Raw genomic sequence first — 20,315 nt, forward strand, 5'->3', positions numbered from 1 at the left:
ATTCTCCCCAGCTGAGTGCAGAGGTAACAAAAGTGGGTTAGTGCACCAGTCCTATTGAGTAGCCCCTTTGTTCAGCTATTAGGCTACATAGCAATGAATGCCTCTTCATGCTCCATGCCCTAAATCAAAAAGCACTACCCTCTACAGCTTTCAGTCTTTGTAAGATAGCCTTAGAGGCAAGGCTTTTCCCAACAGAGCAGCTTGGCATGACAAGGTCACTGCCACTGAAGGGTTCTGACATGTTGAGTTCATTTCTCCCCATGCCTGGCAACCCATCTGATTTCTTTTCTCACTTGCAATGATAGTCCTCCCTAGAATAAATAGCCTACTAGGTTCTTAAGGTTTTAGCTAATTTCCTAGTTAGGCTCCAGCATCTCCCTTCTCTCCCCAGAAACTCAAAAGATGGAAAACAATATGTCTCAGACTCTAAGTAGCTAGGCATCATTCACTACCCTCAGCTGTGCTATGCTGAAAGCTAGCACTGGAAGCCACTTCATGAGGGACACTCCAGGAGGCAGTTTAAAGGATAGTGTGGGCCAAGTTTTCTCCTCCCCAACATCTCGACACCATCACCATTTTCTCATGCCTCTAAAACCAGAGATGTCTCCTTCAGGGAAAAGAAGTCTGGCCAAGTTTGAATAGATAGGTAGCCCTTCTCCAAATGCATTCTCTCAATGCCATGTCCCCTTTACCTCCAAGTTCCCACATTCCAGACACCTATCAGGGAGCAGGGTTGACAAGAAGATACATGGAGTAATACAAGCTGCTCTTGTACCCACAGATTTCAGCATACTTTTTCAACAGGACTGAACTTCTGCTCAAGAAAGGAGGGAACCAATCAATCCCTGTAATGGGCCTTGTGGTCATCCCTATGAGGTGAAGTGGTCTTCCCACTACCAAAATGTTCCAAGGGACCAGTCTAATCAATGTGAACCTATAGAGTTATGTTTAAAATGTGGTGCCCAAAATTTATCTGATAAAAGGCTAATTTCTCAAATATATAAAGAAATAAGCCAAACTTATAAAAATAAGAGCCATCCCCCAATTGATAAGTGGTCAAAGGATATGAACAGGCAGTTTTCAGAAGAAGAAATCAAAGCTATTAATAATTATAAGAAAAAATGCTCTAAATCATTCTTGACTAGAGAAATGCAAATTAGAACAACTCTGAGGTATCATCTTCATACCTATCAGATTGGTTAATGTGACAGAAGAAGAAAGTGATAAATGCTGGAGGGACTATGGAAAAATAGGGACATTGATGCACTGTTTGTAGAGTTGTGAACTGGTTCAACCATTCTGGAAAACAATTTGGAATGAGGGCTATAAAAGTGTGCACACCCTTTGATGCAGTAATACCACTAGTATGTCTGTATCCCAAAGATATGGAAAAAAAACAAGAAAAGAAAACGGAAAAAGATCTGTATTTATAAAAATATTTATAGCAACAGTTTTTGTGGTGACAAAAAACTGAGAACTGAGGTGATGCTCAACATTGGGGATCGGCTAAACAAGTTGTGGCATATGACTGCGATGAAAGACCATTGTGCTAGGAGAAACAATGAGCAGCTTTTTGTGGTAGCAAACAACTGGAAATTGAGGAGATGTCCATCAATTGGGGAATGGTTGAAGAAGTTGTGCTCTATGAATGTAATGGAATACTACGGTGCTATAAGAAATGATGAGCAGGCAGACTTCAGAAAAACCTGGAAACCCTTATACGAACTGATGCCGAGTGAAGTAAGCAGAACCAAGAGAAGAGTGTACACAGTAACAGCCATGCTGTGTGATGACTGACTTTGACAGACTTAGCTCTTCTCAGCAATGTAAGGAGCTAAGACAACTTCAAACAACTCATGATGGAAAATGCTGTCCATATCCAGAGAAAGAACTTTGGAGTCTAAATACAGATGGAAGCAGACTATTTGTTCGCCTTTTCTTTTGTTTCTTCTTTCTTGTGGTTCTTCTCATTAGTTCTAATTCTTCTTTATATCATAACTAATGTGAAAATGTTTAATATGAATGTATAAGTAGAGCCTATATGAGATCATGAACCATCTTGGGGAGGGTAGAGGAGAGGGAAGAGGTGAAAATTTAAAACTCAAAATCTTATGGAGGTGAATGATGAAAACTAAAAATAAATAAATTAATTATATTTAAAAAAAGAAATAATGAGTGGACAGTTTTAGAAAAACCTGGAAAGACTTGTATGAACTGATATAAAGTGAAATGAGCAGAATATCAGGAGAACACTGTGCACAGTAACAGCAATATTGTAACCATGATCTGTGAAAGATTTAGTTACTCTGATCAATACATATAATCCCTGACAATTTCAAGGGACTCATGATCAAAAATGCCACCCATCTCCAAAGATAGGAGCCATGAACTCTGAGTGCAGAATAAGCACACTTTTTAAATTTTTCTTGCCTTTTATGGGGGGGGGGGGGAGATTGTGGGGGAGAGAGTACAATGTCTACTATCAAACTATGTTTTACACAGCTTTACACAGAAATGGAGGCATCATACTGCCTGCTTTCTCAATAGGGTGAGGGAGAGACTGGAAGGAAAAAGACAATCTGGAACTCAAAATTTAGAAAAATGAATATTACAAACAGACAAAAGGGAAAAAAAGGGGGTGGGGGGGAAGATGTGGTGCCTAACACAGTATTCCCATGCTATTCCAGCAAGAAGTCCTGCATTGTGCCATCAATCAGATGCAGTGTGACATCTCAGTCTATGTCTGAGGCCAGTAACAGCTGCCCTTATCCAATGTCCCTCATTCACTTACCTAAGCTGTGCCCATTCTTTGTATAGAAGCAAGTGTTGTTGATGAGGTTGACGCAGCAGCCAATCACATCTCCAGTAGTAAACGTGGGGCCATAAGGTTGCCCAGTTCCAGAAGAACAGAATGAATGTCCATCATCACCATGATAACCATATGAATGCTTGTCCCAACCTGTGGGAACAGAGAATAATATCAGCTGAGTAAAGAGAACAAGAAAGGAGAAGTGGAGTTCAAGAAACACTGGAGGAAAGCTCTAGAGAAACAGTTGTTCTGAGAAAGCAACTCAACTGCTTCAAGCTATCAAACACGGGGCTTGGGATTCCTCTTCCTTCCAAACCTATAATTCATTGTGTGCCTCATCAGAGGGCTCCACGGTTCATTTCATTACTTCAAAGATTTTACAGAACACCTACTAGGTATGGTTCTATGCTACACACTGGGAGAAGAGTCAGGGAGATACAAATGAAGTCTAGTTTATGTTCTCCAAGAAGTTTTGTCTAATTGACAACAACAACAACAACACACACACACAAATAGTTAAGGAACAACGCAAGGCAGACATGATTAAATGACAAAGTAAGTGATATTTAAACTCAGAGAAGGGGAGACTAATGTAGACTGGAATAATTGGGGCAAGCTTAACAGACATGGTGCTAGAGCTCAATCTTAAAGAATAAAGAAGAGGAAGAAAGGAGCTGTAAATCATGGAAACCAAATGAGCAAAGCAATAGGTATAGAAATAAGAATGGGGATAACTAGATTAATCAGACTATAGTAAAAGAGATGGCTGGATTTAAAAAAAAACATAACAAAACGACAACAAATGCTGGAGACAGTCTATTCTAGGTCTTAAATGCCAGGCAAAGGAGCCTGAGTTTTGGTTTGTTGGGACCAAGGCAGAAACAGGACTGTGAGACATGGAGATGGAATGAGCTCTATAGATCATGTAGCATTACTTCATTTTAAAGGTAAGAAAACTGAGGCTCACAGAAGTTACTCAACTTTCCCAATATTCCAAAGGTAACAACGTCATGGACTGACCATGGTGGGATTCCAGTTAAGGTCTTCTGACTCTCAATCCTGTGTCCTTTCTACTACACGATAGCTACTTTGATGGCACTCCCACAACACCCATCATCAGCTACAGATGAACCCTAGGGTCTCATATGTGCTCATGGCAGTACAACTCCACTGACAAGAGATATCTGCTGAGTGCATGTCAGGCACAATGCTAGATTCTAGGTAGAGAGAACAATTAAAGTCTCTGCTCCCTATCTAGTCAGGAGACAGGGCTGGCTATCTCAAAAAAAAAAAAAAAAAGAGAGAGAGACCGTATGTTAACTGCCAAATGAAAGACACACATAAAGGTTGTCAAAAGAACTTAATGGAGATTGAATTGATGAGGTAAGTGGTAGAAAAATGACCTGGGTCTTGAAAAATAAGTAACAAATAAATAAGCAAAGAGGACCACTAGGTGGCACTGTGGATAGAGTGCCAGGCCTGGAGTCAGGAAGACTCATCTCCCTGAGTTCAAATCTGACCTCAGACATTTACTAGCTGTGTGACCAAGGGCAAGTCACTTAATTAACTGTTTACCTCAGTTTCCTCACCTGTAAAATGAGTTGTAAAAGGAAATGGCAAACCACTCCAGTACCTTTGCCAACAAAACCCCAAATGGGTCACAAAGAGTTGGGCACAACTGAAACAACTGAACAACAACCAAACCCAACAAACTAGCAAAGACTGGCAATGATGGGAGTGGAGGGGAAGAGGAGGCACGGAGATGGGAATCTGAATGGCATATTTTTAAAAAAGTGAAGAGACTAGTTTTGCTAGAGTTGAGTTTCTTGGGAAGACATAGGACAACAATTAGATGGAGAACCTGGAACACCATGGTTTTGTTCTATGGGCAAAGTAAACCATTTTAAATGTTTTGAGTCAATGAGGTGGTAAGTACTATATGACAAAGTAGTGTTTTTGGCTGATTCTTCAATACAGGCCCAGAGACAGATTTTATGTCTATTGTTTGAGGATAAGACTCACTAAGTTGGAAGAAATTCATCCCCAGTCTGACCACAGGATGATTCATTCTTCTGGCCATAGCAACACTTGAAAACCTTCTACTCAGTCACAATGGGCTAGTGTAGAAAACGTTAACACCTATGGCAGTAAAATCACAGGTCCTTAAAGAAATGAGGATATAAAAATGAAACAAAGAGAGAGGAGCTACAATCTCCTCTTTGGAACTGTAGTATGGCTCCTAGTTCCCAATAAACAGTGAGTGCTGAAGCCCCTTACAAGCTGCTGGGATGGGTGTCAGAAAAGCTGCTGGAAGTTCAGGCAAGAAGAAGACACAACTATAGGATGGCTCTCCCACCAAACTTCTCTAACTCAACAGTCTACTTCTCAAAAATCAAACATGAGCAATATTATATAACAGAAAAAGTACTGTATCAGGGGTTAGAGAGAATGGGTTCAAATTGTGAATTTGTCATACATTAACTAGGTAACCCTGCACAAGTCACTTAGCCTAGCAAGATCACACAGCTTTCTCATCTGCAAAATCAAAGTGTAGGAACTGGACAACCTGAGGTTCCATCCAAATCTAAATCAATGATGCTGTACACAAGATGTCTATAGAGAAAAGTTTCTATTTCCTCCAAAACGGTGTCTTCAGGAAGGGTCAAATTCCTGCTTCCACATCTCATGCCATTTATTTACATGTTCAGACCAAGGAAGGAATACATAAGCCTCTTGACTAGAATTCAAGTAATACTAATTAGGGGGAGGACACAACAGGGAATAAGATACTAGATGCCAATTAAGGCAAATTAACAGTTTCTATGATTAATTCCATGTGCAATGAAATGCAAACTGTAGCTACGTGGGGTTTTTTTTCATTTCACAGAGAATTTTACCATCTGTTTATGGTCAAATGCCCTTTACCAGGTCCTGGGTTTATGAAAACAGAAGTTTTAGTTATATAAAATGCTAGAAGTGGAAAAGACCTTGACGATCATCTGGTATTCCCCGTATGGCCTTTGAAAAGTCACTTCCCACTTGTTTGTACTAGTACAGAGTGAAAAAAGCTAAATAAACAAACCAAAAAAAAAAAAACCAAACAATTTACACAATGATCTCAAAAATGTAAGGGAAAACAACACTGAAAACATCTTGACTCCAGCTGATCGAAGGTGAAATCTACCTTCCTGCTCTTGGCTGGAGTTCTGGACTTCAGGTGTGCAATGAGGCCTGAGCTGTCAGCTAGGGTCAGGGGGCTAGCTTGTTTTGTTACAAAAAAAGGCTTGGGGGGAGTTGGGGAGAGGGTTTGAGATGTGGGGAGAGTAAAAGGCTGTCAGTCAGACAAGAATTGAAAAGCCAACTATGTGCCAAGCACTGAGGATGAAAAAAGAAAAGCCAAAGACGTTCTGTGCTGTCAAGGACCTCACAGTCTGATGGAAGACACAACATGCAAACAACCATGGACAAAGCTGAAGAACTTGGGTTCCAACTGCAGCTTCCCTACCTCCTGCCTGTGTGGCCTGAGCCTCACTGGGCCTCCATTTCCCTATCCATAAAATGAGAGGCCTGAATTACATTCCTCTAAGGTCCCCTGCCCGTTCCAGATTGATGAACTAATCAGTTGTGAAAGGCTATAAAGAGAAAAATCACCCAGGATAAGAAAAAAACTCATTTCTTCCCTACCTTCCTCTGTTAACCTTGCTGATGAACATAAAAAGGAGTGAGACTCGTCCTAGTTATCTCTTTACGAATGCAAGCATTCAGATGACAGTTTTCAGCAAGGTTTAAAGCAAGGAAGCACAAGAGACAAAGACCAAACGAGGATGAATCTGTAAACGAGGAGGGGTAAAGCTAGAACTCAGTTTCCTCCTGAGGACACAGAAAGCCAAAATTTCTGCAAAGCGATGACCATCCCAGGAGCCCCAAGAACCTCTGGGGAAACCGAGGTCCTTTCATATTGTTCTTCTTTCCTTTGCCGTGTTCTTGCAGAGCTGATCCTGGGTGCCACCCTTTACTCCTCTCCTCCCTACTCAAACCTGTCCCACCCTGCTTGTCAAGGTTAAAATTAAGGAGTTGAACTAGATGGCTTTTTTTCCTGCTCTATGGAATTTTTTTATTTTTAAAAAATATTAATTTATTTTAATTTTTCAACATTCATTTCCATAAGATTTTAATTCCAAATTTTCTCCCCCTTCTTCCCCTCTCTCTACCCCAAAAAGTGGTGCAATCTGATATAGGCTCTACACATACATTCATACTAAACATATTTTCACATTGGACTAGATGACTTTTAAGACTCTTTATAGCCCTAAATATAATGATCCTAATAATCAATCGAGAAGAATTTATTAAGCTCCTAAATCCTAGCATTGTAGAGACAAAGACAAAAACAAAACAGTCTCTGTTCTTGAGAAATTTCCTATCAAGAAACCATAAATAAAACATAAATACAGAATAAACACAAAATAAACATAAATCATTTTAGAGGAAGAGGACACTGGCAATGTTGGGAGGATGAAGAAAGTCTTCACACAAAAGTTTGTGAACTGAGTCTTGAAGGAAGGAAATGAATGATTCTGCAAGGCAGAGGTAGGCAGTGCATCTCAGCTACGGGGAGGGCCAATGTCAGAAGCACTGAGATAGGAGAGGAAGCAGTATGTATGAAGGAACAACAGAAGCCAGTTTGGCTACTAGACTATTCACAGAAGGAAGGGGAAGAACATATAGTGAGGCTAGAAGGGAAGAGTGGTGCCAAATTATAAAGGGTGTCAAACTAAATTTATCCCCAAGGCACTAGGGAGCCACTGGAGTTTATTGCGTCAAGAAATAATAGGGTTGGCGGAGCAAAGATGGCGGAGTAGAAAGTCGCACATACACATAGCTCCGAACCCACAGAACGGCTAGAGGGGAGTAACTTACGGCGAATTCTGCACCCAGAGGCCACGGAATATTGGAGTGAGGGAGATTTCTGTTCCAGAGAGACCTGCAAACCTCTCGCGGGGGGTCCTTCGCGCTGCGGACTGGGCGCCGGGACTGGGAGCTGAGTGCAGCCCTGCAGCGGCCGCGACACCGTGAGGAAAAGATCCCAGTGGGCTATGGGGACGGGATCTCCTGCGGCCACGTGGGTCCCTCCACCCACAGAGGGAACTGCAAACCTCTCACAAAAGGTCCGTCGCGCTGCAGACGCGGAGCCCAGCCCAGACCTGAGGCGGCCTCGGCTCCAAGAGGTACAGATCCGAGCAGGCTTCAGAGACGGGATCTCCAGTGGAGGCACAAGCCCCTACACCCACAGGTGAGGACGGTCGGTGAGAGAGTCTCTTTGGCGGGTCAAGAGGGGAGTGGGGTGCCCCCATGGCTTGGGCCCCCCCGGGGAGATAGAAGCTGAGAGGTGGCTGCAGACAGGGGCTCCCCAAGCGGGCGGGAGCCTGGATCCATTGTGGAAGGTCTGTGCATAAACCCCCTGAGGGAACTGAGCCTGAGAGGCAGCCCTGCCCCGACCTGACCATCTGAACTTAATTCTCACACTGAATAGCAGCCCTGCCCCCGCCAAAAGCCCTAAGGCGGGAAGCAGCATTTGAATCTCAGTCCCCAAACGCTGGCTGGGAGGACCAGGAGGCGAGGTGGGTGTGAGGAGAATATTCAGAGGTCAAGCCACTGGCTGGGGAGAATGCCAAGAAAAGGGAAAAGAAATAAAACTATTGAAGGGTACTTTCTCGGAGAAAAGACACTTCCTCCCTTCCTTTCTGATGAGGAAGAACAATGCTTACCATCAGGCAAAGACACAGAAATCAAGGATTCTGTGTCCCAGCCCACCCAATGGGCTCAGGCCATGGAAGAGCTCAAAAAGAATTTTGAAAATCAAGTTAGAGAGGTGGAGGAAAAACTGGGAAGAGAAATGAGAGGGATGAAAGAGAAGCATGAAAAGCAGATCAGCTCCCTGCTAAAGGAGAACCAAAAAAATGTTGAAGAAATTAACACCTTGAAAACTAGCCTAACTCAATTGGCAAAAGAGGTTCAAAAGGCCAATGAGGAGAAGAATGCTTTCAAAAACAGAATTAGCCAAATGGAAAAGGAGATTCAAAAGCTCACTGAAGAAAATAGATCTTTCAAAAGTGGAATGGCACGGATGGACGCTAAGGACTTTGAGAAAGACAGATTATCACAGAACATAGCGTGCAGATTCGAAAAATGGAAGATAATGTGAAATATTTTATTGGAAAAACAACTGACCTGGAAAATAGATCCAGGAGAGACAATGTAAAAATTCTGGGACTACCTGAAAACCATGATCAAAAGAAGAGCCTAGACATCATCTTCCATGAAATTATCAAGGAAAACTGCCCTGAGATTCTAGAACCAGAGGGCAAAATAAATATTCAAGGAATCCGCAGAACACCGCATGAAAGAGATCCAAAAAGAGAAACTCCTAGGAACATTGTGGCCAAATTCCAGAATTCCCAGGTGAAAGAGAAAATATTGCAAGCAGCTAGAAAGAAACAATTCAAGTATTGTGGAAATACAATCAGGATAACACAAGATCTAGCACCCTCTACATTAAGGGATCAAAGGGAATGGAATAGGATATTCCAGAAGTCAAAGGAAATAGGACTAAAACCAAGAATCACCTACCCAGCAAAACTGAGTATAATACTTCAGGAGAAAAAATGGTCTTTCAATGAAATAGAGGATTTTCAAATTTTCTTGATGAAAAGACCAGAGCTGGAAAGAAAATTTGACTTTCTAACACAAGAATGAAGAGAACCATGAAAAGGTGAACAGCAAAGAGAAGTCATAAGGGACTTACTAAAGTTGAACTGTTTACATTCCTACATGGAAAGACAATATTTGGAACTCTTGAAACATTTCAGTATCTGGGTACTTGGTGGGAGTACACACACACACACATGCACACACGCACACATACATAGAGACAGAGTGCACAGAGTGAATTGAAGAGGATGGGATCATATCTTAAAAAAAAAAAATGAAATCAAGCAGTGAGAGAGAAATATTGGGAGGAGAAAGGGAGAAGTTGAATGGAGCAAATTATCTCTCATAAAAGAGGCAAGCAAAAGACTTATTAGTGGAGGGATAAAGAGGGGAGGCAAGAGAAAAACATGAGGTCTATCCCATCACATTCCACTAAAGGAAAGAATAAAATGCACACTCATTTTGATAGGAAAACCTATCTCATAATACAGGAGAGTGGGGGACAGGGGCACAAGCAGGGTGGGGGGGAGGATGGAGGGGAGGGCATGGGGAGGAGAATGCAATCCGAGGTCGACACTCATGGGGAGGGAAAGGATCATAAGAGAATAGAAGTAATGGGGGTCAGGATAGGATGGAGGGAAATATAATTAGTCCTATACAACACAACTATTATGGAAGTCATTTGCAAAACTACACAGATTTGGCCTATATTGAATTGCTTGTCTTCCAAGGGGAAGGGGTGGGGAGGGAGGGAGCTAAAGAAGTTGGAACTCAAAGTGTTAGGATCAAATGTAACGTTCTTACCACTGGGAAATAAGAAATACAGGTTAAGGGGTCAAGAAAGCTATCTGGCCCTACAGGACAAAAGAGAAGACGGAGACAAGGGCAGAGAGGGAGGATAGAAGAGAGAGTAGATTGGTCACAGGGGCAATTAGAATGCTTGGGTTTGGGGGGGGAGGGGATAAAAAAGGGGAGAAAATTTGTAACCCAAAATTTTGTGAAAATAAATGTTAAAAGCTAAATAAAAAAAAAAAAAGAAATAATAGGGTCCTAGGACTCTATCCCAAAGAGATCACAGAAATGGGAAAGGGTCCCAACATGTACAAAAATATTTATAGCAGCTCTCTTTGTGGTGGCCAAAAACTGGAAATCAGGGGGATGCCCATCAATTGGAGAATGAATGAACAAGCTGTGGTATATGAACGTAATGGAATACAATTGTGCTATGAGAAACGATGAACAGGAGGACTTCAGAGAGACCTGGAAAGACTTATATGAACTGATTCTGAGTGAAAGGAGCAGAACCAGGAGAATTTTGTACACAGCAACAACCAGAGTGTGAGGAATTTTTCTGGTAGACTTAGTACTTCACTGCAATGCAAGGACTTAAAAAATTTTCAATGGACTCTTGAGGCAAAACGCCTTCCACATACAGAGAAAGAACTATGGAATTGGATCGCAGATATAAGTAGACCATTTTCTTTTGTATTATATTTTGTTTTATGGTTTCTCCCATTCATTTTAATTGTTCTATGCAACATGTATTTAATAGGAACGTATGTGTCAAACTTATATAAGATTGTATGCCATCTCAGAGAAGGAGTGGGGAGGGAGGGGAAAATGAGAGGGGCAAAAAGCTAAGGTATATGGAAATGATTGTTCAACCCTGAAAACAAATAAAATAATTTAATTTTTAAAAAAAGAAATAATAGGGGAGGCAGGGAGGCCAATTATGGGGCTACTGCAGTGGTTCAGATGAGAAGTGATGAAGGCTTGAACTACAATGGTAACCACAAGAGTGGTGAAAAGGAAACAAATGAGAGACATCATACTGGTAGAAACACAGCAAGACCTTGAGTCAAGTATGTAAACATGTGCAAATGGAAAGATGGTGGCAGGGAAAATGAGAAAAGGGGTAGGGCTGAGGGGAAGGTGAGTTCTGTTTCAGGCATGAATGAATAAACATTTATTAAGATGATACTATGTGCTGAACATTGTTAAGCACTGAGTATACAGAGAAAAGCAAGAGAGTCCCCACACCTGTTTTCAAGGGGTTAACAGACAAGGGCAGGATTTGGCAACCCCAGGCATGTGTGCTAAAGATGATTTTTTAAAAAACAATATGAAGAATACAAAGGAATATTTAAAGTCCAATGCAAGATGATTCAAAGCAAGGTCAACAAAACGATGAAAGTATACACGCTGACTACAACCTTATTTTTAAAATACAGAGCAACATATTATTTGCTGTTTTTTTTTTTGTTGTTCCTTCTTTCTCTTGGTTTCTCCCATTGGTTCTAATTCTTCTTTACATATAATGTGTCACAGGGTGGGGGGAGAGGAGAGATGAGGAGAAAATTTGGAACTCATAATCTTATGGAAGTTAATGTGGAAAACTAAAAAGAAATAAAATAAAAAAGTAAATGGTTTTTTAAAAATATAGCAACAAAAGCAACAGCTTTTTATAAGTACACAAAGATTTGTAAGGGAGCACTGAGAAGACTACTGTTACTATACTAATGGGAAAATATGCATTATTTCTCCAAGCATGTAAGTGCTTACTGTGTGTAAGGCACCTAATAAACTGAGTGAGGGATACAAAGATAAAAATTAAAACAGCCCCAGCTCAAGAAGTTTTCCTTCTATTCTTTTTTCTTAATTGGAATGATAAGAAGAGATGACACTGAAGTAGTGCAAGTGTTTTACACACATAATCACATTTGAGCCTCAAACTAACTGTAAATTAGTTATTACAATTCCCATTTTAAAGATAAAGTTACTGAGGCTCAGACAGGTTAAATGATTTACCCATATTCGCATAGCTAATATCAGAAGCAGGATTTGAACCCAGGTCTTCCTGACTCCCAAGCACAGCTCTACATATATACATGATATCATGCTGCCTTCCCTAGAAGAGGAACTGTACCTATATAAGCGTCATGAGAACACCGAGAAGACAGGGTGTCAAGAGGATTTTTTCTATATTTCATTTTTAAAAATTTTTTTATTGATACAATTTGTTTTTATATCACATTCATTTCCCAACCTCTTCCACTGCCTAGAGAGTCATACTTTGTAACAAAGAATGTAAAAGAAGGGGAAGTATTTCAGCAAACCTAGACATCACATCATCATGTTTGATTCACATGCGACGTTCCATACCCATGGTCCCCCATCTTGTCCAAGAAGGGAAGGAAGTGTATTTTTCATATTCTCTGGGGGCAAAATTAGACACTACCATTACACACACCATTCAGTTTCATTTTTTTGTTTTTTCCACTTACTCATTTTAAAAATTCAAAATAGTAACAGTTTAAATTTGAGGGTTTTATTTTGTGACTAACTCCATATTTGGTGTCTTTGCTGCTGTTTGCTGAATGTTAAGTTTATAAATATAAAAAAAGTGATAAATGAATAAGATTCACGAGTCAATTTTCTTCAGCACATGGGGAGGCTGCAAGCTGTCTACCCAGACAGGGCTGCACTACCCTCCCTGCCTATGAGTTGGAGGTCAACAATTTTTCCTCTGCACTTTCGGTGACTGACAGGTGATCAGTATCCTCATGATGCCCACCCCTAGCCCAGTCAGGACAGAAGAAAAGAGGCCAGCGTCTTGCCAAAAGCTATTAAAAGGCTACCTGATAAGTTCTGGTCTAGACCTCTATGAGGTAAAGGGGGGGAAAAAGGCTGGATAGCAGAAGGATAAACAGGAACCCTAAACAAAAGCTAATCTCTTCTCAGGCTCAAATGGTAGGAAAAGGTGGCCCCTGGATGTTAAGAGGTCCTAGAGCCTGTAGGAGCCAAGTCTAAGGTTTGGTGTTCCCTAAATACTACCTTCACACTGCAGGAAAGCAAAAAAGTTCTCCAAATGAAATCCCTATTCCCCCCCACACCCCCAACCTTTGTTCTAGCTCATTTCATTTGCAAAGAGTGCCAGGCTGCCTGGAACAAAGAAAGGCAGCTTTCTCTAAGAAACAGCTGGGGAAATTCCACAGTCGATCCCACAATCCACATCCTAAAGCACGCATGCAGTGACTCAAGAGCCAAAAGTACAAACATTGCCTCAATGTAAAGCTATGGGTTCTGAGTTCTCGGTAAGGAATTACCCAGCCCTGGGAAACATCTCTGGGACAGGCTGTTCTGGTTTGTAAACAACCTCTGCCAGGCACACGTACTAAAGTAGGGAGGAATCAGGGATTGGGGGAAGGAGTTCATGAAGCTATGAGACCATGGTTAGGGGGAACACGGTGAGGCTCAAGTCCTAGGGATGAGAGAAAAAGAAATGCTGTAGAGCTGTGGGGCTACTCCTACAACTGAGAACACAAGGGTAACTGAAGCTGAGCTACTCCTTGCTTCTCTGGCTTCTCCAGCTTCTCCCTGGAAGCATCTTACATTATCCTGGTATAAAGACATCAATATGGTGTTGGGTGGGGGAGGCATGGCTAGGCAGTAATTCATCTGAAAAAGATCTGGGGATTTTAGTGGACTGCAAGCTGTGATATGGCAGCTGAAAAAGCAGATGGGAGCATTAAGGGAGGCAGCTAAGATTGTGTGTCCCTTTTAATGACCCCAATGCAGAGTGCCTGGGCAACACAAGGAAGTAAAAACAGCCCTGTACTCAATTCAAGTACTAAGTATGCAACAGTTCCTTTGTCCTCAGCCCTGGTAAACCTACATCTGGAATAGAGTGTTCAGTTTGGGTTACTATAGTTTAAGAAGTTCATTGATAAACTGGAGAGTTCACTGATAAACTGGTAACCTTGAGGTCAAAGAGCCTCAAACTAGTTCAAGTCCTATGAAAATTAGTTAAAGGAACTAGCTATATTTAACCTGGAGAAGACTCAGTGTCTTTAAATACTCTTCAAGTATTTAAAGGGTTGTCATGTGAAAGAGAGGTTTGTTCTACTTGGACCCATGGATAGAACCAGAAGCAACTGTAAATGTAAATAAGTTACAAAGAGGACACTTTAGACTGGACCTGAGGGAAGAGTCCCTCACAATTAGAACTGTTTGGAAATGTGACAGTATACCTGTGTGGGCACTGGGCTCTCACTGAGGCTCTATACAACTTAAATCCGGTTGGGACCTATGGACTAAAGAAAAGATCCCCTAACTATGAGGAAAAGTTTTAGTCAACATTTCAAAAGAAATCATTCTGGGACAATATTCTTCAAAAACAAAACAGTATAGCGCTGAGTAGGATACCCACCAAAGATTGCAAATAAAGACTGAAAATCCAATCTCATGTATGCTTATGGCTCAATGTTAGGTCTGGGCAATTGTGGGTAATAAGTTTGGTCCCAGTACAGTTTACTGCTTGAGTACTCCAGGCTGTTTTGAGGTCCATAGTTGTACTATAGAAATATGTTGTCTGTCAGTTCATGACAGACAGTTAGTGAGCTTCTCACATACAATTCAAGCTACCAGTTATGTAAGCTAGATATTTATTAGGTGTTCACCACTAGCCTTCAAAGCTTACTCAGTTCAAGTGCCACCTCTTGAGACTTTCCTGATCCCCCCAAAGCTGCTAGTATCTCCTCACCAAAAGAAACTGTCTTGTATTTGTACACGTGTACGTACACACGTACACACACACACACACACACACACACACACACACACACACACACACACACACACACACACACCCTTTCCTGCTCTGAGTTTACATTCTAATTAGGGAATACCACACATATGTGGCTTTGACTGCAGGACAGGTGGAAAGGTCAAGAAGTCCTTAGGGTACATTGGCAGGTCAGATGGAAATTCCTGGAGGTCCAGAGGGCTTAGCAGCAAGGCAGATGGTAAGTGAGCCTAGTGGTCCTCCATCTTATCAGAAGGATTTTAATTGGTGACTCCCTGGTTGTCCAAGTGAGGGGCTATATCCTCCTACAGGTAAGGGGTGGAGAGAGGTAGAGAACATGAGGCTGGAGGGACTCAGCCCATGATCGAGGGTTGTGGTGGAACTGGTGCTCTGAGTTCCCTCACTCATAGGTGGGGCTGGGGACTGGGGAGACGGGGGGGGGGGGGGGGGGGGGGGGATGGAGGCGGTGATTTCCATACAGAAGTGAAGAAGTGAAGACAGGGAAGGGGCACTGGCATCAAGGACTCCATTAGGCTCTTCTTCTTCTATGCCCTCAGGTGCATGTTAGGATCTGGCACATAGTAGACACTTTAATAAATATTTGCTGACTGACTGCCTGTTGGCAGAACAACCCATTTGGATGCAGAATTGCAACTTTAAACACACTTCAAAGACTACAACTGGGAAAACTCTTCTGATCCTCAGAGCACTGCTGGCTTTCAACACTAAACAGTTTTTGGTTGTAAATAAAATGTGAGCATGTATCCATCCTCTCTAAGCTAACTTATTTACTTACTGTCCTTAACAGGAAGAGAGTGTTACAGAGTTTTTAGATACTTTGGTTTCCTTATAAGAAGCCAGCCCTTTGTAGCATATGACATGGTTTATAGTTAAAAGGAGGGACATGGGGAAGGAGCTAGAGGATAGAAGAATTATTTTCCAAAGTCTAGAGCGATCCTTGGATTCCTAACCACTGACAATGCTCATCTGTACCAACCTCTTTACCCAGCTACAACACTCTACCTTCAGATCCTCCAGTTTAGGCAACTGGTGTGGGCCATGAGATTATAAACTGATACACCTAAGGGAGATTTGGGCTCCAGGAACTCAGAGGGTAACTCCTAATTGATTGAGTCCAACCCAGTACAATCTGCTTCCTGAGCTGAATGGCCAACAGACTGCTTTCAGTCCTCATTTCCCCAAAGCTGACTCCACATAACCCACCAAGAATGTGAGGAGGAGTCTTTCCTCAGCCAGTGGACTGGGGGGCTTATGTTTCTCTACCATCTACTCAGGGACATTTTCTGAATGGTATGACGTCAGCCTTGAGTCTGATTCATAAAATGTTCTCAGGCCACTTCACTTCTGCCCTCCAACATTCCTGGGTCACTAGTTTGGTTTTTTTATCCTTCTTGAGCTCTTAAGGAACAAGATACAAGTTCTGCTGAGATGTCAGCAGGCCACCTGAGCTTACAAGGAAACTGCACAGGACAAACAGAACTTGATTGGACTGCTGCTCAGGTTAAAGAGTGTTTAGAAGACAAAGAAAGGTTAGTGTTTGGTGTAAGAAAGTCTTCCCTTTGGGATGGTAACTTACACATGTAGGGGAGCAGGTCCTTAGCACTGCAGGGCTCAAAAGGCATTTACAACTCTGGACTAGAAGGAAATCAGTAGATTTGACTCCAGTACCAACACTGCCACTAACAAGCTGTGTCATGTTCTGGTATTCCTTGGCTGAAGGACTCTCCTAGCGCTAATATTCTATGATATGACAGACCTAAGATGAAAGTGATTAGAGCTATAGCTAATATGCGTCCAAGAAAACTAAAAGCCTTGGAATTCAATACGCCAGCTGAGGAAAATGTCTCATGTCCCCCAGCTGAGGTCTGCATTAACAACCAGGGCAGATCATACCTAAGTAAGTAGTCATCACTGGGATAGCAACCATATTTCACTCCTGCTATACTTGGAACCATGATCAAATCCCCTCTGTCACTGCCTCTATATAGAAGGAGAACATCAATGCTGCCTCCTCTGGCCCCAGTCACCAACCCTGTCAAGGTACGGACCAGCTGCCCTCTCTGGTCATCAAACCACCCCCCATAAAGATGAGCTCCATGAAGGCAGGGCCTTTCCTTGCTTTTGTATCTATACACTGGTGCTTAGCATATGGCAGCCACTTAATAAAGACTTTTCCCCTTTATTCATTCATTGGTTCATTAATGCTTATTTACATACATGTCTCCTCCAAAACATGTCAAGTCCCAGAGGCCAGATTGCTTCATTTTGTCTTTAGGCCGGGGGCACTACTATCACAGAGCCTCACAAATGCTGCTCTACTCTTGATAGATACATGAAACTTTGTATGGCCTGATGCACATGAAAGTGAAACCAAGAGAACAATCTAGACACTAGCTACAATAATGAAAATTAGTGGTGTCAAACTTAAAGAGAAGCAATCCTGCTGGTGGTATACAGACTTTGGAAACCACAAAGTAACATTATCTATGTTGAATTGTATTCTTATTTATTTTGTTACACATTTCTCAGTTACATTTTAATCTGGTTCAGGCTGCAGTAAGGAGTTTTGTTACCTCTGAAGTAAATGGATACATAAAATAGCTATGATGATGTGAATAAAAACAACACTATAAGGCAGCCAGACTCTAACTGACTGCAATGACCACTCCTAGTCCTAATCAGAGGACGATAAAGTCTACCTTCCTCTTCCTCACAGAGAGGAAGGGGATTTCACAACAACACAGACTGCAAGATGAAGTCTGCGTGTCAGCCAGTTTTGCTTTGTTTTGTTGGAGGGTTATGACGAAGATTAAAATGGTGAACGAGAATAATGGGAAATAACTGAGGTGTAAAGATCAAAGGTTATCACTAAAGCGTAAACCCTAAAAGGCTCAGGCCTGGCTTTGGGCCTGCTGATTCCCCGTGTCAGTCACCCCTGTGCTGTTACCCTGTGTCAGAGCACCACCCTGGTATGCAACAGACCCGCTGATGGTGAGAAGCCAGCAACAGTCTGGTGCAATTACCCTTTCCGCATCACAACTTTCCCCATTGAGATTTTGCTATATTGCAGGAGGGGGCATGAGAAATTAAATGGAAACTTTGGAGGAGTTTTGTGGAAGCCACAGACAACACGCAAAGGCCAGTAGATGACGCAGAAAAAAGTTGAGAATCTCAGAAATGCATAAAACATATGTACATTATTGTATAATATATGTACCATAATAATTCAGACTTCTTCTCTTGTACAAAGGGAGGGCCCGAAAATTTTATGCAGATTTTCCAGATTGTAGGGAGTACGGCATCCGTAACCCTTGTGATGTGGAAGGAATAACTCTATACCAAACAGATTAGTATAGACATGGTCTCTATTAATGATCATAAGAAAACATTAGAGGTCAAGGAAAGAGCATGAATATTTTTTGCTGTAAAAACAAGGCGAGAAGAGCATTCCTGACTGCCAGATTTCTGAAAACCAGGGGGAACTGATGCCAGCCTGACAGCAGGAAAGGAGGCCAAAGACCAGACACCCACAACACGGCTGAGGCTCACCACACTTCTGGGTAGGTCAAAAGAGCAAAATCAGCTGTAAGGTCTAGGGAAAAGACCAGGAACTGGAGTCCAAAGAAACTGGTTCTCATTTCATCTTAGCCATTAAAGGACTCTAGGACCTTGGACAAGTCACTTCCCCACCCCCCACCAAGGGTGAGTTTCCTAACTCAGAGATGAGAAAGCTGAAGTACATGATCTCTGGGAACCCTTTTAAAGCTCTGATGGGCTTATCTAGTTTAACCCTCACCTTATACTAATGTAGAAAATGAAGTCTGGACCGAGGAAGTGATTTTCTCAATTCAGTACAGGAAATGAAGTAGCAGAGCTGAGAGTCAAACCTGTGGGAAACAAGGAAGAAGTTCTGTTTCCACAAGGCTAAAACTCATACCAGCTTTAGGCGACCATAGTAATGACATAGCATGGTCAGGTTTAAAAGGTCAGAAACTTGTGCACAGGCTTTTCGAGCTGTTTTAGGGGAAGCCTATCAGAGAGGAGAACATGAAGTCACGTGGCAAATGGATGGTGTGGTGGAAAGTCCAAAATTTGGAACAGTATAAAGGGCCTGCATTGGTCAGAACAAACTGTAGTCTTTCTGTGGCCTTCCTTGGGAGTTACCCATTCATTTTGGGGGAAATGAACATAGAGATTAATAAAGGCCTTCCTGATTTCACAATAAGTATTGTTCTTTATTAAGGTGAGCATGTTTCTCACAGTTGGGGGCTTGTTGGTTGGGCTCATCTCTCACAAACCCACAGTCCCTGTGTCTCTTCAAATTAATGAGTTCAAGCCTGGGGGAAAATTCACTCTCATTTTTCTTTGGGCTCCACTCCTGTCTTTTCTGCCTCACCCCATGATGGATTCCCCAATCCCACTATACTCAACTGGGGGGGTTAAAGGAGACATCAAAGAATGAAGAGAATTCCTATGTTGGTTAATGGAATTTTTTCCAATTATTATGATTATCTAAGGGCAAAAAGTTTCTACTAATGCTTCAAACCATCCAGACTCAGAAACAAAACAAATACATGTAGTTCCTGAAGGCTAACTCAGAGGGATTTCATGCTCTCCAGGAAATGAGGCCCACGGACCCTGTAAAAGTTTTCCCTTTCAAAGGCTGGAACAGCAGCAATGGGTCAGAGAGATTTTGTTGATATCATCCATTTCTATGAAGCCAAATTGGACAGGGCACAGGATATTCAGCATTCCATAATCCAAATCTCAGTCAACCTGCATGGAGTCACCCAATCTCAGAGGTGGAAGGGGCTTCAGCTGCCATGGAATTCAGTCACTCTCTGGCTCAGAATACTCAGTATAGGAATCCCCTCCCTCGCCCCCAAACAAGCTTGAGGACCTTTAATGAAAGGGACCTCAACACTTCCAAAGTAGCCCCTCCCAAGTGTGACCAGTTCTTGTTAAGAATCTTTCCTCACATCAGGCCTCATGTCTTTGGCACATCCACCAGCTGCTCCTTGTTCTAAGCTCTGGGACCAAGCAAAACAAGCCTAACTCCTCTTTCACATAATAGCCTTTAAATACCTGCAGAAAACCAACACCCTTCCCCTTCCCTTATCCTCACCTCACAGGTGTCCTCTTCTCCAGTTCAATTCACTGAACTTTTATTAAACACCTACTATGTGCTAA

General features: G+C 42.1%; 1 protein-coding gene across 6 annotated transcripts in view; it reads right to left on the reverse strand.

Moving 5' to 3' along the window:
- Nucleotides 1-20,315, reverse strand: part of RANBP10 (RAN binding protein 10) — a 162,948-nt gene that overhangs the window by 52,770 nt on the left and 89,863 nt on the right. For 5 of the 6 annotated variants that reach the window (XR_011972860.1, XM_072636101.1, XM_072636103.1 and 2 more), the window contains one exon: nt 2,792-2,959. Coding sequence is in view for 4 of the 6 variants with exons in the window: in XM_072636101.1 (XP_072492202.1) it covers nt 2,792-2,959 (168 nt within the window). In the remaining 2 variants the exon portion in view is untranslated. Of the gene's footprint in view, nt 1-2,791; nt 2,960-20,315 lie in introns of those variants that run through there. The other variant, XM_072636105.1, reaches the window with a different exon arrangement.

Source organism: Notamacropus eugenii, chromosome 1 (genome assembly GCF_028372415.1).
Source record: "Notamacropus eugenii isolate mMacEug1 chromosome 1, mMacEug1.pri_v2, whole genome shotgun sequence".
Classification (NCBI taxonomy): domain Eukaryota; kingdom Metazoa; phylum Chordata; class Mammalia; order Diprotodontia; family Macropodidae; genus Notamacropus; species Notamacropus eugenii.